Consider the following 13410-nt stretch of genomic DNA (forward strand, 5'->3'; position numbering starts at 1 on the left):
ATTCTGTTTTTTCTTTCCGCAATCAATTTGCCACATTGATCCTGGTGCAGAATGGGCCTATGTTTTTCTCCAGAATGTAGCTTCCCATGAGTTGGAAGAGGGAATATTTTGAGCAGGGTCAAGTTGGCCTTATCTTGTGCACCACGGCCAGAAGGCATGAGTAAGCCTTTGCAATGTGTAAACCTTGGGGGCTGGGATTGATGCCAGGCAAAGACCCATATCCCTGTCAGCAGTTCCTGGAAGGCTGGCGTAAGGGTTGTAGGGTGTTCCTGGGAGATGGGAGTGGGGAGGTAGAGACCCCAGGCTATTAGCTCATCCTGCAAGGGCATCATCTTTCCCCAACCTCCAAGAACAGGGTATTTAACACTATGTATTCCCATTGTTTTCTGCGCAGATTTGGGACTCCCCCTTGTGTCTATATTTTTTCTGCAGTAAAAATATTTAAAAGGTTTTTCTCTCAGTGTGATTAATTGGGGCTGGACAAAAGAACCCTAATTAGACCGTTTGGCTATCATTGTGGACATGACTCTCTGCCCAGAAGCAAAGGGCAGAATGATTAAAAGGTTTGGTAGGATGGCCAACTGGCCAGGAGAAAAATAGTCTGCCCCTTTAACAGAGGCTTAATGTTTGGTAATAGGCTACTGATGCTTTTCATGGCATGGGGGAAATAACATCACCTGGTAAATAAGCTTCTATTAAACAGTCCTTTTCTCTTCAGGCTGTTGGCAACCATATATCTTGCACTCAGAACAGTTGTGTCTCCCAGCTACTGCTTGTGTGATTCTGATCAAGGTATTCAGAAATCTTGTGGAATGGACCTTTGTCAGCCAATGGCAGTAGCATACATCTCTGCCATAATGGGGCAGCAACCATGAATAAACTTTTCATTTTAGCCATTTTTCCCAGTCCAAACTGCTTCCCACAGTGTGATGAAAAGATAGCGGCTCCATATCTCTTCTTCCCTTCAGGAAGTGGGAGGGGGGAGTTTGGAGGAAGCAATTTTGAGTAGGCAAATGACTGTGGACAGAAAGGGTTAAGTATCTTTGTTAATTCTGAAATCAAACTGATAGCATCCTCAACTGCAGTAAATTTGAGAAATAAAACAAAAACCCACCCAGGGATATTTCATGAGCCATGGCTTGTATTTCTCATGCCATGCCTTGTTCTGCACTTAGGGCTTGTTTTCTTGCAAATGTGTTTCAGCTGCAACTTTGTGTTTGCATAGCACTTCTTGGTAAGTGCTCAGTAGGTTAATACTGCTATTTTAGTCCAAGTTCTAACATACATCTTCCTAGGTAATTCCATTACCACCATAGAGTATGCTACTGTTGCACTCTTATTCTTTAGTCAAAGCCAAGGTCTTTTTGGAGCCTGTCATTTACTCAAGTGTTTACAATTTGCCACTGCTCCATTTGCAGCTTCTTACAATCTGTAGAGCTCAGCTTTATATCATACCCAACACATACATCCTTTTTGGGCCCTGTGGGTTGAGGGAGTGGAGGCTAACGAGGTGGGGGGAGGGAGGTTGTAAGATGAGTTTGATTTTTCATCTGACTGCCAGAACTGTTATTTTGTAATGTTAATGTTTGTAATGTTTTAATGTTATGTGGGGTTTTTATTCTGGAACCTGCTGTGAGACGTTTCATGAGAGTGGCAGGTAATAAATCTAATAAATAAATTACAAAGGTATGACTTGAAGAAGAGCTCCAGCAAACACAAAAAGTTGCTGCATTTTGTTATAAAGTTTTTGCTGGTTCGAATAAACGTGCTGCTTTACTGTTGCTTTTGGTGTTCGATATGAATAAGATTCTTCCTGAAATGCTTCGGTAAACTGCAAAGGATTCCATGTTAACATAGCAGGCTCAAAGGAAATCCACAATAAAATCTTGTAGTCTGAATGCTTCTGTAGTTCTTAGTGCTGCAACAGGCAATCCACATCCAATATAAACATTTCAAAGAGACATGGGAGTTTATTGCAACAAGAATGAAAAGGACTCTCATGGTGGCATCTTAAAGACTAACAAGGATATCATGGTATAAGTTTTTGTGGACTCCAGTTATCAAAGACATGCCACAACAAATCTGCTAGTATTTACAATTCTGCAAGGCTTCTTTTCACTGTGTAATACACAACTGTTGAGATGGCAGGCAATCTTTTCCCTCTCTGCATTGGGAAGGGGAGTCATGTCATTGCTTGACACTCATGTCCTGCGTAGTGCAGGGGGGTGGACTAGATGACCCATGAGGTACCTTCCAACTCTGATTCAATATGGAGCATGCCTGGGAATACTGCTATCACGCAATATTGCAAAAGTATGGTTTCCTATAGGAAAGATCTTGATTTACACAGAGGAAGATATTCCAAGAGATCTCTTTTGAGTCATTGCAGCAATGCAATGGCAAAAGACTTAGCTGGTGAGATTCTCCCTTCTGTGCAGCTCTTAAAGGTATGGGAACATCCTCTAGGTGAAGTCTCTAACCTTCACTACATTTCTTAGATCTACTTACTGTGGCCCTAGGGTGCAGCCGGAAATGAGCACACTGTCAAACTCCATGTGATCATTCCTTAGGAGCAGATATATCCAAGAGCAAGCCTTTGTACTTTTGGCCCCAATCCTTCCCTGAAATGACAGTCCTATGCTCAAGTAGAGCAGGAGAAGAGAAGTCTTGTCTGTTACTTGAGAGTAAATTCCATTAAGCAAAGTGGGGTTTATTTATTTAGAAGACACTAGAGATCCTGCCTAAGTCTGGGGTTTTTGTCTTCCATGGAGGGGTGTGCTGCATATGTGTAACAGCAGAATAAAATCCAAAACTTACTTGGATGTGCTGGGATCGATGGGGCTTATCAGTGTGGGGTTGGATGCTGCAGTTCTTGAATAACAGTAAACAGAATGTAAATATACCTTGAAAATATGTCATGATGTACACAAAAAGCTCCACCTCTTGAGCACACAAAATGTGTTGGAAAACATGAACATTAAAGACAGTAGAACTTTCTTATTGAAACATGTGTTATTGAACACAGCTGTTCAACTAGGTTTTTAATATGTAATTAATAATGCCACCAAGAAGTATATGTTAATTTATGTATAAATGTATGAATAAGACCACACAGTTTGGGTCCTGAGAACAGAAGGATCACAGGCAATGGTTTCTTTACTTAAGTGAGGAAATTGAACCAAGTGTGATTTTGTTTCATTGGAGGAGCCATGGCATGCTGAGCACAGCAGTGGCTATAAAGGAAGCTGAAGGGGAGACAAGGGCATTTTGTTCACACAGAGGCTGAATCCCTAGTCTCTGTGTTGTGTGTGATGGAGTGGTTCCTAAGGCTCTGGCTTTTGTTCCTTTTACTTGCTTGTACCTCTACACAAAATACTTCAGGTAAAATGGGAAGAGGAGTAGGGATTTTAAATAGTTGCCAATCATTTCTCTGTGATCGTTCTGTTGCTACCTTTCTCCTATTTCTACACCAACTCTAGAAAGGCTGGTTTAATTGGTGTTGGCTGTAAATATTTCCTTGTTCCTGCTCATGAGAGAGACTCCTTCCCCAAGAAAGTATTCAGAACATGAGGTGACCTCACAAACAATTCTAGCAGTGAATTTCTATTTGACCTTGGCTGAGAGACACAGAAGTCTTGCAATGCTTTAATAATTAACAAGCTGTAATTTTAATGTAAATTTTTGTGGACAAAAGCCTAGTCTACTACACTTGTGGCATTCATTTCTCTAAAGGATTGTTCTTCTCCACATGCAGCCCTTCTCTGTCATGTTCTCCAAGGCAGAGATAAATGCCACTGAGACGGGATCTGCAAGTTGTTGGGCTTTGTGCTACAGATATCTTTCACCTCCTGGATGTTCCTGCCCTGGAGACAAAAATCCTGGAGATGAGTGACTACAAAAATGCAGGACAGAATGATGTGTGGCTCCAATTTAAGTGTGTGTAGGATTGCACTGTTAGTGATCTAATAATCCTGTAAAGTAGTTCCTTCGCTACTCGGGGGGGGGGGGGGGTGAAGCTGATGATATGACTAAGATACACCATTAGCAAAAGCTCCTGACTTTCTCTGCTACTTAGCCACATTCATGTTGTAAGTGCTGTTTGAATATATAGGAATGGATGTTCAGTGGAGGTTCCACACTGGCTGTTTATTTTGGTGTTTCCATCTTTTATTGGTTCTTTTTATGGAAAAGTGCAACTGTGGTGTTGTCACATGGATTCTGTGCTTGTCTTTGCTCCCCCCCCCCAAAGTAGCCTAACATGTAGGAATGTTTTTAACTTCACATGCAAGTACAGTACAAGTGCCAGAGGAGTGTCTAAGTGCCAGAGAAGTTCCATGAAAGAAGAAGTAGTTAGAGGTTAGTTTAAAGCAAGGCTTTGTAAATGGTCCTGTCATCCCCCTAGGATCCTGTCACAGTGGTGCTAAACAAGCACATTGATAATGGCTGGCCTTGATTTGTGTCTTTGGCAGTGTCTGTGCTGTGTGGCAGCTCACACCTGGTGATCTCCGTTCCAGTAGATCTCTTTGGGACTGGTGTGCCTGTTCGTGCCCATGAATTGAGTCTGGGGTCAGGCTGTGCTGTGACTGGTGAACACCAGAATACACTATTGCTGGAATACCCTCTCTCTGCTTGTGGGGCCTCAAGAAAAGTAAGAAAATGGCATCACTATTCCTTTTTATTTAGGGCATAGAATGTTTTTGGGGACAGTAGGTGACACATGCTCCTCCTGTTAACTGTGGTAGCTTATCAGATCCATATTTGGAAACACCTGGAGGTTTTAGGGGTGAAGCCCAAGGATGGTACATTTGGGGGAGGGATTTCAATGGGGTGTAATGCCAGGGAGTCCACTTTCCACAGTGTCCATTTCCTCCTGGTGAATCATGGCCTTGAGATCAGTTGTAATAGTGGAATATCTCCAGCCACTGTCTGAAGGTTGGCAAACCTAAGTAATGGGCTAGAATGACTCCTTGTGTAACCAAGAATTTAATGAGCAAATTGTGATGCTTGTTGCTTCAGGGCATGACACCTGCCAAGGTTCCTATCCTGCTATTCTGGTCCTAAGCCTGCTGCTGTGTTCTACAAACTTTAGACGCAGAAAGATTATAGTTTTCCCGGTTTATAAGAAGCTCATTCTGTAGGTTTCACATTCCAGGTTTTCCTATCCTGGTTGATGGGACCAGGCCTATAGATTTCAGGTGCAGTGTAAATTTAAATCCGGCTTTGGTCTATTATATCCTTCCCTAAAGAATTCCAGACTCTTCATCACAAAATAATGCAATAGGATGAAGAGCTTGAGGTCGTGCCTAAGGAACAACTGAAATGGAATTAAATAAACAGGTGAGAGTGTAAGGACTATCTTGTATAGTTTTCCTGCTACTGTTGTGGTTGCCAATATAGCACAGTGTCCATGAGGCTTCCATATGGCACATTTCCCAACAGTTCCATATCCTACCATCTCCCCCCCCCCCCCCGCTGCAGCAGCTCCAGTGGGTTTGGGCCGCCAGGGTGTCTACATTATTATTATTATTTTTAAAAAACAGCATTTGGCTACTGTTATATCTTTATAAAAATCTGGATATCATGGTTCTTTCTTTCATTGCACATATGCCTTTTGCTCTTGTATCTCAGTGATGCAAGGGGGTGGAGAGTGACCTTTTAATATGTAAGCTGCTACATAGTTATAATGCTACTATGATATTCAGTTGCTGGAAAAGGACCCCAAGTGGCTGTTGTAAGGATAGAATTGGGAAAATGGCTTGCCACATGAGCCCAATGGCCATAATCCGATTTCTCCTTTCTACCTATGTGGCAGCCACATAGGTAGAAAGGGATAGAACCCTTCTATGGACCTTCACAAAACTTTACAGGAAAGCACCATTAGGAAAGATCCAAGAAAAGGCAAAGGAAACAGAGGTGCATAAATGATCCATGATGTTGTAGGCAAAAAGCTCATGTGAAAATGGTCTAGGACTGATTTTCCAGTCATGTAACCAAAAATGACATCGCATGTTGATGCAGTTCTCTAGAAACTTCTAAAAAGGAGTATGGTAAAATAGAGTTTTGGAGGCTTACTAGAGCATCACAGTATTGTGGGAGTGGTTTCACACAATACCCAGGCCTGCCCCCCCCCCCCAAATATAAAAGAGATGGTTGTAGCTTGGTGATGATGAAGCAGAGAAACTTCCATGTTGCTGCTACACTGTATTGGCAACCATGCCGGCAATGAGGGAACCACCCAAGCCTGTTCCCTTGTGGAAACTTCTATAGTCTTCCAGGAACATTGGTTGTAGCACAAAGTCTGGGGTTTGGGAAAGTATTGTTGCATGAGTAGACATCAGACCAAAGTGGATTGTAATGAAATGGCCTTATGGAAGTTCAGTTCTTCTGCAGCTTCTTTATCACCTCATTGTTTGACAGAAAAGCTAGAAGGTTGGAAGGGGTATGTTGTATGTAATTCGTTTTAGTTTGTTCTGAGATTTTTGCACCTCAAAGGCTTGAAAATGAGTGCTTTTATCTGCCTCTTAGCTTCATTCCAACAGAATCCATTATGGAAATGTTCTTCACTACAAACCTTTAGCCACAAATGGTGTGATCCGGACCAGTCACTTCTCCCATCCCATAGATTGTTCCTACCCCAGGTAAGTCCTGGTTTGGAAGGGTATGCTAGCTATATATGATATATATGATGAACTACCTCAGTGGTATCTGAAGAAGTGTGCTTGCACATAAAAACTTATACCTTGAATAAAACTTCATTGGTCTTAAAGGTGCCATTGGACTCAAACTTTGCTCTTATCCCAGTTCTGATAGTGTGTTATTCTTATTTGTTTAATGCAGATGCATTATTATTTATTTTGTTATTAGACTTTGTTAACCTTCTTGGGTACCTCATTGACCTTTAAAGCCCTAAATAGTTTGGGACCAATATACCTGAAGTCCCACCTGCTCTCTTATGGACCTACCTGATCACAACTGTCATCTTGCAAAGCCCTGTTTTGAGTCCCATGCGCTGCCTTCTGAGGCTGGCAACCTAGAAGAGGACCTTCTCAGTAGTAGCACCAAAACTTTAAGAAGCCTTTTCCAAGAGAGACTCATCTGTCCCTTGCTGTTGCCATATTCCAACAGTGGATAAAGGGTTTTTTTTTTCCTTTTGGCATTCCCTCAGTGATATCTCCTTCCTGCTCCATGTTTTAATTGTTCTTTTTAATATTTTTGTGTATATTTTAGCTTTGGTATTGTTTTAATGATGTGTTTGCTGGTTGTAATGGTTTTTAAATGTATATTTTAATTAGTTAACTGTCTTGGTGGTCCTTATGATGTAAAATAAAATAACCAGAGGCTTCATTACTGATATAGTTAATTTGCCTCTAATATTCTGGGAAATAATAAGGGTTACCAGACCTCCAGTGGAGGCCCTACCCTCAGTTCCCAATCAGCTGGCCATTAGAAGAGACTTTTATGGAAAAAAGAGAAGGCCTAGGCCTTGTTGCTAGCATTACACAGGAAGTGATGTCATCACATAAGCAACATGCAAAATATGGTAGAAGTCAGTATTACCATAGAGATTTTGCCCAAATACCAGAAAACCAGCCAGATCGCTGGTGTGATGACATCACTCCAGGTGCGATACTAAAGGTCTAGGTCTTCTCCTTTCTCCTGGTAAGTCGCCCCTCCCATCCCTGTTGGTTGCCAAAAGAGACCTGACAACCCTAGAAATAATTCCACATAATGTTTAATGGGTAAATCATGCTAAGAAGCCGAATAGTGTCCCTTACACCAGCAAAGACTGCACTATAATTTATTTGTTCATGATACCATATAACATGAACTGATATACCTAGAGCACAATCAATCTTAATGCTATGGAAAGTGAAAATGTATAATACAATGAGCTGCTTGTATAAGAACATAACATCTAGGCTACAGAAAATGCACCTTTGGCACTCTGTTTTTTAGGTCAGGATATGTCTCATCACTTGGAATTCAACCAACTTGGTTCCCCTTCAGTTCTACCGTGATGGACAGGCAGCTCCTGGATTTTGCCCTTGAAGTTTATGATAGTAAGTAGACCAGTCAGCTTGTAGTCACTCATTTTAAAAGCTAGCTATAATAGTAAGAGAACCTAGGAATCAACTTGTATACACCATTCCCTTGCTCAGATGCAGAGTTTCCCCTGTTTTTCCTTCCCTTCCTATATGGTTGAGCAGCCCTTTTATCTGTTTTTATTATTATTATTATTATTATTATTATTATTATTATTATTATTATTATTATTATTATTATTATTATTATTATTATTTAATTTTTAGGCCGCCCTTCTCCAAATAGGTCTCAGGGCGGTTTACAACATAAACAGTTAAAACACAATAAAATCCCCATAAAACTCCCACTTTACATCAACGTCACATATAACATTTTGTGAAGATTTATGGCTGTTCTACCCTGTCATGGTATTATATTTTGGTGCTAGGAACCTGAAGGAAAATACAAGATCATATTTTAAATTTAAATTTCTGAAAATGGCACACAAGAGGTTTTTTAAAGTCCAAAAACAAACAAAATATTTTATTCAATGTAGATGAGGAAAGGTGAAATAAGGACTAGAATGTATGAGGTAATTAAATTAGAACTCTGAGATAATTTAGTATAGGCACAAACTCCAGTTAATATATTTCCAGTAGTTGAGATGACAGGCTTTGGTTTCAGTGTATACCATTTTGAGTTTAACTGACTGTTGTAGTTTCCAGAAGGCCGGGATGTACTATGAAGTGCTCAAATTCCTTTTCCAAACAGATGCTTTTATTTCAGACTTCAGTTTATTACAGAGGTGGGTAGGAGTGTGCAATCCTATACTCCCTTCCCCCCACCCCCTGCACATAGTCACACACCCACAGGGGCTTTTCTCTCCAAATATTCTGATTAAAGCCTCTATTGTAGACCAAGTACAGTCTTGGAAAGGACCAACAAAATGAAGCTTGTCTATGTCAAGCAAAACAGAGCTCCAGAAATGGGTTCCTAAACTAGCATAAATGATCTTGTAGATCATCACTGTGGATACTATTCGAATATAGTCTGCTGACAGTTCTCAAATGCACAAGAATTTTCTTGCCTGTGTTCTGGATCACTAGTCTTAACCATAGCCCTCAGACTTTTTCCCTTGTCTGTCTTTCAGATACCTGGTCACTCCCCATCTCCAACCCTCTTTACCATCTTGGTGACCTAATCAACATCCAAGCATCTGTTAGAAAGGGTAGCCATGTACCTCTGAAGATATATGTGGATGAATGCGTTGCCCGGCCAACTGCTGAGTCCTCTGTGAAATACGAAGTCATCACAAATCATGGGTGAGGAGACATTAGGAGTGGGTGGGTGATGAGAGCAGGAGATGCAAGGTACCTGCCAGCTGCCCAGGGATTTGAACTGCCAGCCATTGTTTGGAAAATTCCTGGAGATTTGGAGGTAGAGCCTAGAGAGGCCAGGGCTTTGGGGAACAGAGGGACTTTAGCTGGATATAGTGCTATAGAGTCAGTCTTCCAAAGCAGTTCCTCTTCTACCTATGTTAAATATACATCTCCTTTGATGCCCTCTATAGGATTTCATATGCTTTTGAATCATTCACAGTAAATATCTTTCATATTCCAACAAAGAAAAACACTAGCAAGAGAGCCGTAGCTTGGCCCTAGACACCAATGTGACACTGACAGAATAATCATCATCTTTATTCTAGTAGTCTACCCTTCCCCGGTAACCTCAACATTAAAATATAGTTTTAAATAACATTAAAACATGTTTTAGACTAAATTAAAAACATTTCACACTCCATGCCTCTGCCAATTGATATAATCTATACTATTATCTCCTACCTCTCCTTTCAAAAACAATAGTAAATCTAAGGATAGGGGGCTATGTCCCAGATTGATGTGAGCTGCTTTGGGGGATAACTGCTTTCTTAGTGGCTTTATAGTGATAATGTGGAGAAGAAAACAACATACTACTCAAGTAATCTTTCTACCCATTCTGCAGGTGCCTTGTAGATGGGCAGTACAGTCGCTCCCGCTTCCTTGCCACTCAAGAAACGGAAATCCTCCGCTTGCAGCTGGACACCTTCACCTTCATTGGCACCTCCAACCAGGTAGATATAAGGGGTGGAGACAAACAGGAACTGAATCTCAAATGTGGGGCTTGTACCTCTCTCTCTCTCTCTTAGTAGTGTAAGGAAGGGCATCAGCCTCCAGGTAGGACTGGGAATCCCCAGGAATTACATCTCATTTCCAGGCAACAGAGATCAGTTCCCCTGGAGAAAATGGCTACTTAGGAGGTGGAGTGTATGGCATTATACCCCATTATACCCTTCACTCCCCAAACCCTGCTCTCTTCAGGCTCCATCCACAAAGTCTTCAGGTTTTCCCAACTCAGAGCTGGCAATCCTAAATCCAAGTCATGTATGACATTGCTAGAATATTGTTGGGAAGCTACATATACTGGAAGTGACATCACTAGTGGTATCGTGGCAATATCCCTTTTCAGTTGTTAACGTGTAGTCAATATCCCTTTTCAGTAGTCTTGCCACATGTATGCAGTCTTCTCAATGCACGCTGGAATCTTTCACCAAACATTTTAATTAGCCATAATGAATTGTAACAACCTGAATAGCCCTAACTACCCTGATCTCATCAGAGCTTAGAAGTTAAACAGCAATGGTTTATTACTTGGATGGAAGAACACTAAGGAAAACCTGCAGGGCCGTTGTGTAAAGGAGAGCAATGGCAAACCATCTCTGCTCATCTCTTGCCTGGAAAATAGGGTTGCTGTGAATCAGCCGTGACTTGAGAGCATGCAATTGTTATTTATAATGAAAATTTCTGAACACTCCCTGCTAATTCTCTTAACTGGCCTTTGTAAGGATCAGTTAAGCACATTTTTTAAAGAATGTGGAACAAGCTGCAGAGTATTTGTTCTCCTCTGAAGGGTACGCAAAGAACACCAGACTGTTTCTTAAACTAGGATACCTGACTTGTACATATTCCCAGATGGAGGAACTTGTATCATCATAGAGTTCATATTTATAATGTAAATTAGAATCCATATCAATTTTGGGGTCATGGTGCTCCTTTGTATTTCACTGTATATTCAAGAATTCAAGTTACCCATTCAAGGTACAGAATTCAAGGTTAACTGGTTTTGAAGACAGTTATTCTTTTGTGATTACATGGAGAGAACTGGGTATGACACATCGTCAGATAAACAATGCTGAGTAGGTAACTAAAAGAAGAAGAAGAATTGGTTCTTATATGCCGCTTTTCTCTACCCAAAGGAGTCTCAAAGCGGCTTACAAACACCTTCCTTCTCACCACAACAGACACCCTGTGAGGTGGGTGAGGCTGAGAGAGCCCTGATATTCTTGCTCAGTCAGAGCAATTTTCTCAGTGCTGTGTTGAGCCCAAGGTCACCCAGCTGGTTGCATGTGGGGGAGCGCAGATTCAAACCTGGCTCGTCAGAAGTCCGCACTCCTAACCACTACACCAAAATAAATGTTCAATCAGGCTATTGTACAGGAGCCCTATAAGTAGATCCTCTATCCCTCAAAGGCCTTGAATTTAGCAGATGATCTGTGCAGGGTGTGCTCATGTGCCTTATGTTGCATTAATATCAGACATATATGAATGGTGGATATTGAATATATGGTCTAATCTGCTTCTTTAGGTCTACCTCATATGTCATTTGAAGGCTGTGTCCATTGACTCCAGAGATAACCGTAATAAAGCGTGTTCCTATGACCATACCACTGCGGCTTGGAATTCTCATGAAGGCAGGGACTGTTCCTGCTGTTCTTTGCCTACTGGCTGTGGAAGCAAGAGGAGGAAGAGGGGATGGCAGCAGAGACAAGGTAACATTCTCGTCATAAAACATACCTTGTAGAGCAGCCTCTAGGCCTTTGGATAGAATTCTTTGTTGAATGAATTTTGGCACATGAACTAGGGTGACTACTAGCCTCATTGGCTCCTTGAGTTTTCACTTCCTATAAAAACAACAGGTGAACAATGCTGTATATTTGGAGAGGACTTTTCTTGATTATCATATCAGTGAATTATACAGCAAGTGAAAGTAGGGATAGGAATATTATGCAGAGAGCGGTATAATAACACATGCAGGAGTGTTGGAAGAGCACTGAATTAGCAAGCTGCCATTTCCTTGCAGGCCTGTTTGGAGAAGCAGACCTTAGGTTTGGCCCTATCACACTGGAAGCACAACAGGTGAACTCGTCTCTGATGTATACCGCCAGCACATTTGATCTGATGGATGTAGTAGGACTGCTTTCAACAGACAAGACTCATGTTACCAAGTTACCTCATAACCAGGTTGTGAAAACGATTGTGAGGGGGGAAATGAGTGAAGATGCTTCCTCAGGTGAGAGTTCCAAATTTTCACATGTGTGGCAATAAAGAACAATCTTGTTGATGTGGATTCTATGGTCAGGAGTGAGACCTATAAAGGACAACACCAACTGATAAGTTGTGGGCAACAATGTAAGATGTGTCCTTGACTGGGCTTCAAGGCTTGGTCCTTAGTGGGATAATAGTGGTCCCAAAGTTTGCATTACTACTTGCTAAGGACATATAAGCTCTTTGGGATGAACCACCAACAAGTTGTCAATTTTAGCTTCCTTTCTGTCAGTCTTGTAAAATTAAGGAATTTGGGACATTTTTAAAGGGCTATACATTGGTAGATTAACTATAAGATAGGTAAGTGACAGAATTAGTTTTAAGGACTAAATTTTATAAGCCAACCTGCATATAAGCCAAGGCACCTAATTTCACCACAAAATAGTGGAAAACCTTATTGACTCGCATATAAGCCAAGGCTGGTGTTTGAATAGTGACTTCCCTTCCCTTTTGGTCAGGATTTTTTCCCATTTTCTCCCCCTCCCCCCTCCCCCCTCCCCCCTCCCCCCTCCCCCGTCCCTTGGAGGTACCTTCCAAATCTATGACTCTATAAAATCTTGGGAAATGTAAGGAGTTCTGTGATGTTAGTCAGCTGGCTAGCTTAAAATCCATCCATCTTGCATCTGCTTCACTCAGTAGCTGCTGTGGACTATTTTATCTATTTATTTTTGTTCCACAGGTTTATACCTTCCCATCTCTACAACAACCCTGGTCATAGCAATTGCCTGCTCTTTCATTATATTTGTGTCCATGCTGGGCTGTTATTTCTCTAGCCGACGAGCCCATAGAGGATACCACATGGAAGTTGTTGGCGCAGCCCTGGGAGAGTCTGGCGCTGTAGCTATGGCACCCGCTGCTGTTCGAGCATCGAGAAAACCTGGTGTGATGGTAGCTACAGCTAGTAGGCAACCCGTTTCTGTCTGAATCTGTAATGTGTTAACAAATAAATACTGATGGCAGAGAAGAA

General features: G+C 41.5%; 1 protein-coding gene across 2 annotated transcripts; it reads left to right on the top strand.

The window, feature by feature from the left end:
* The first annotated feature begins 3233 nt into the window (after window positions 1-3233).
* Window positions 3234-13410, top strand: OOSP3 (oocyte secreted protein family member 3). 2 transcript variants are annotated; one of them, XM_077321059.1, is made up of 9 exons: window positions 3234-3381; window positions 4470-4648; window positions 6526-6638; window positions 7957-8060; window positions 9173-9344; window positions 10024-10132; window positions 11704-11887; window positions 12199-12408; window positions 13123-13410. In XM_077321059.1, exons 1-9 carry the CDS (start codon window positions 3312-3314, stop codon window positions 13365-13367), a joined length of 1386 nt encoding a protein of 461 aa, XP_077177174.1. In that variant the 5' UTR covers window positions 3234-3311; the 3' UTR covers window positions 13368-13410. The 2 variants fall into 2 exon arrangements, with proteins under 2 accessions (XP_077177174.1, XP_077177173.1); XM_077321058.1 differs by lacking the exon at window positions 3234-3381 and adding an exon at window positions 3740-3936.

Source organism: Paroedura picta, chromosome 2 (genome assembly GCF_049243985.1).
Source record: "Paroedura picta isolate Pp20150507F chromosome 2, Ppicta_v3.0, whole genome shotgun sequence".
Taxonomy (NCBI): domain Eukaryota; kingdom Metazoa; phylum Chordata; class Lepidosauria; order Squamata; family Gekkonidae; genus Paroedura; species Paroedura picta.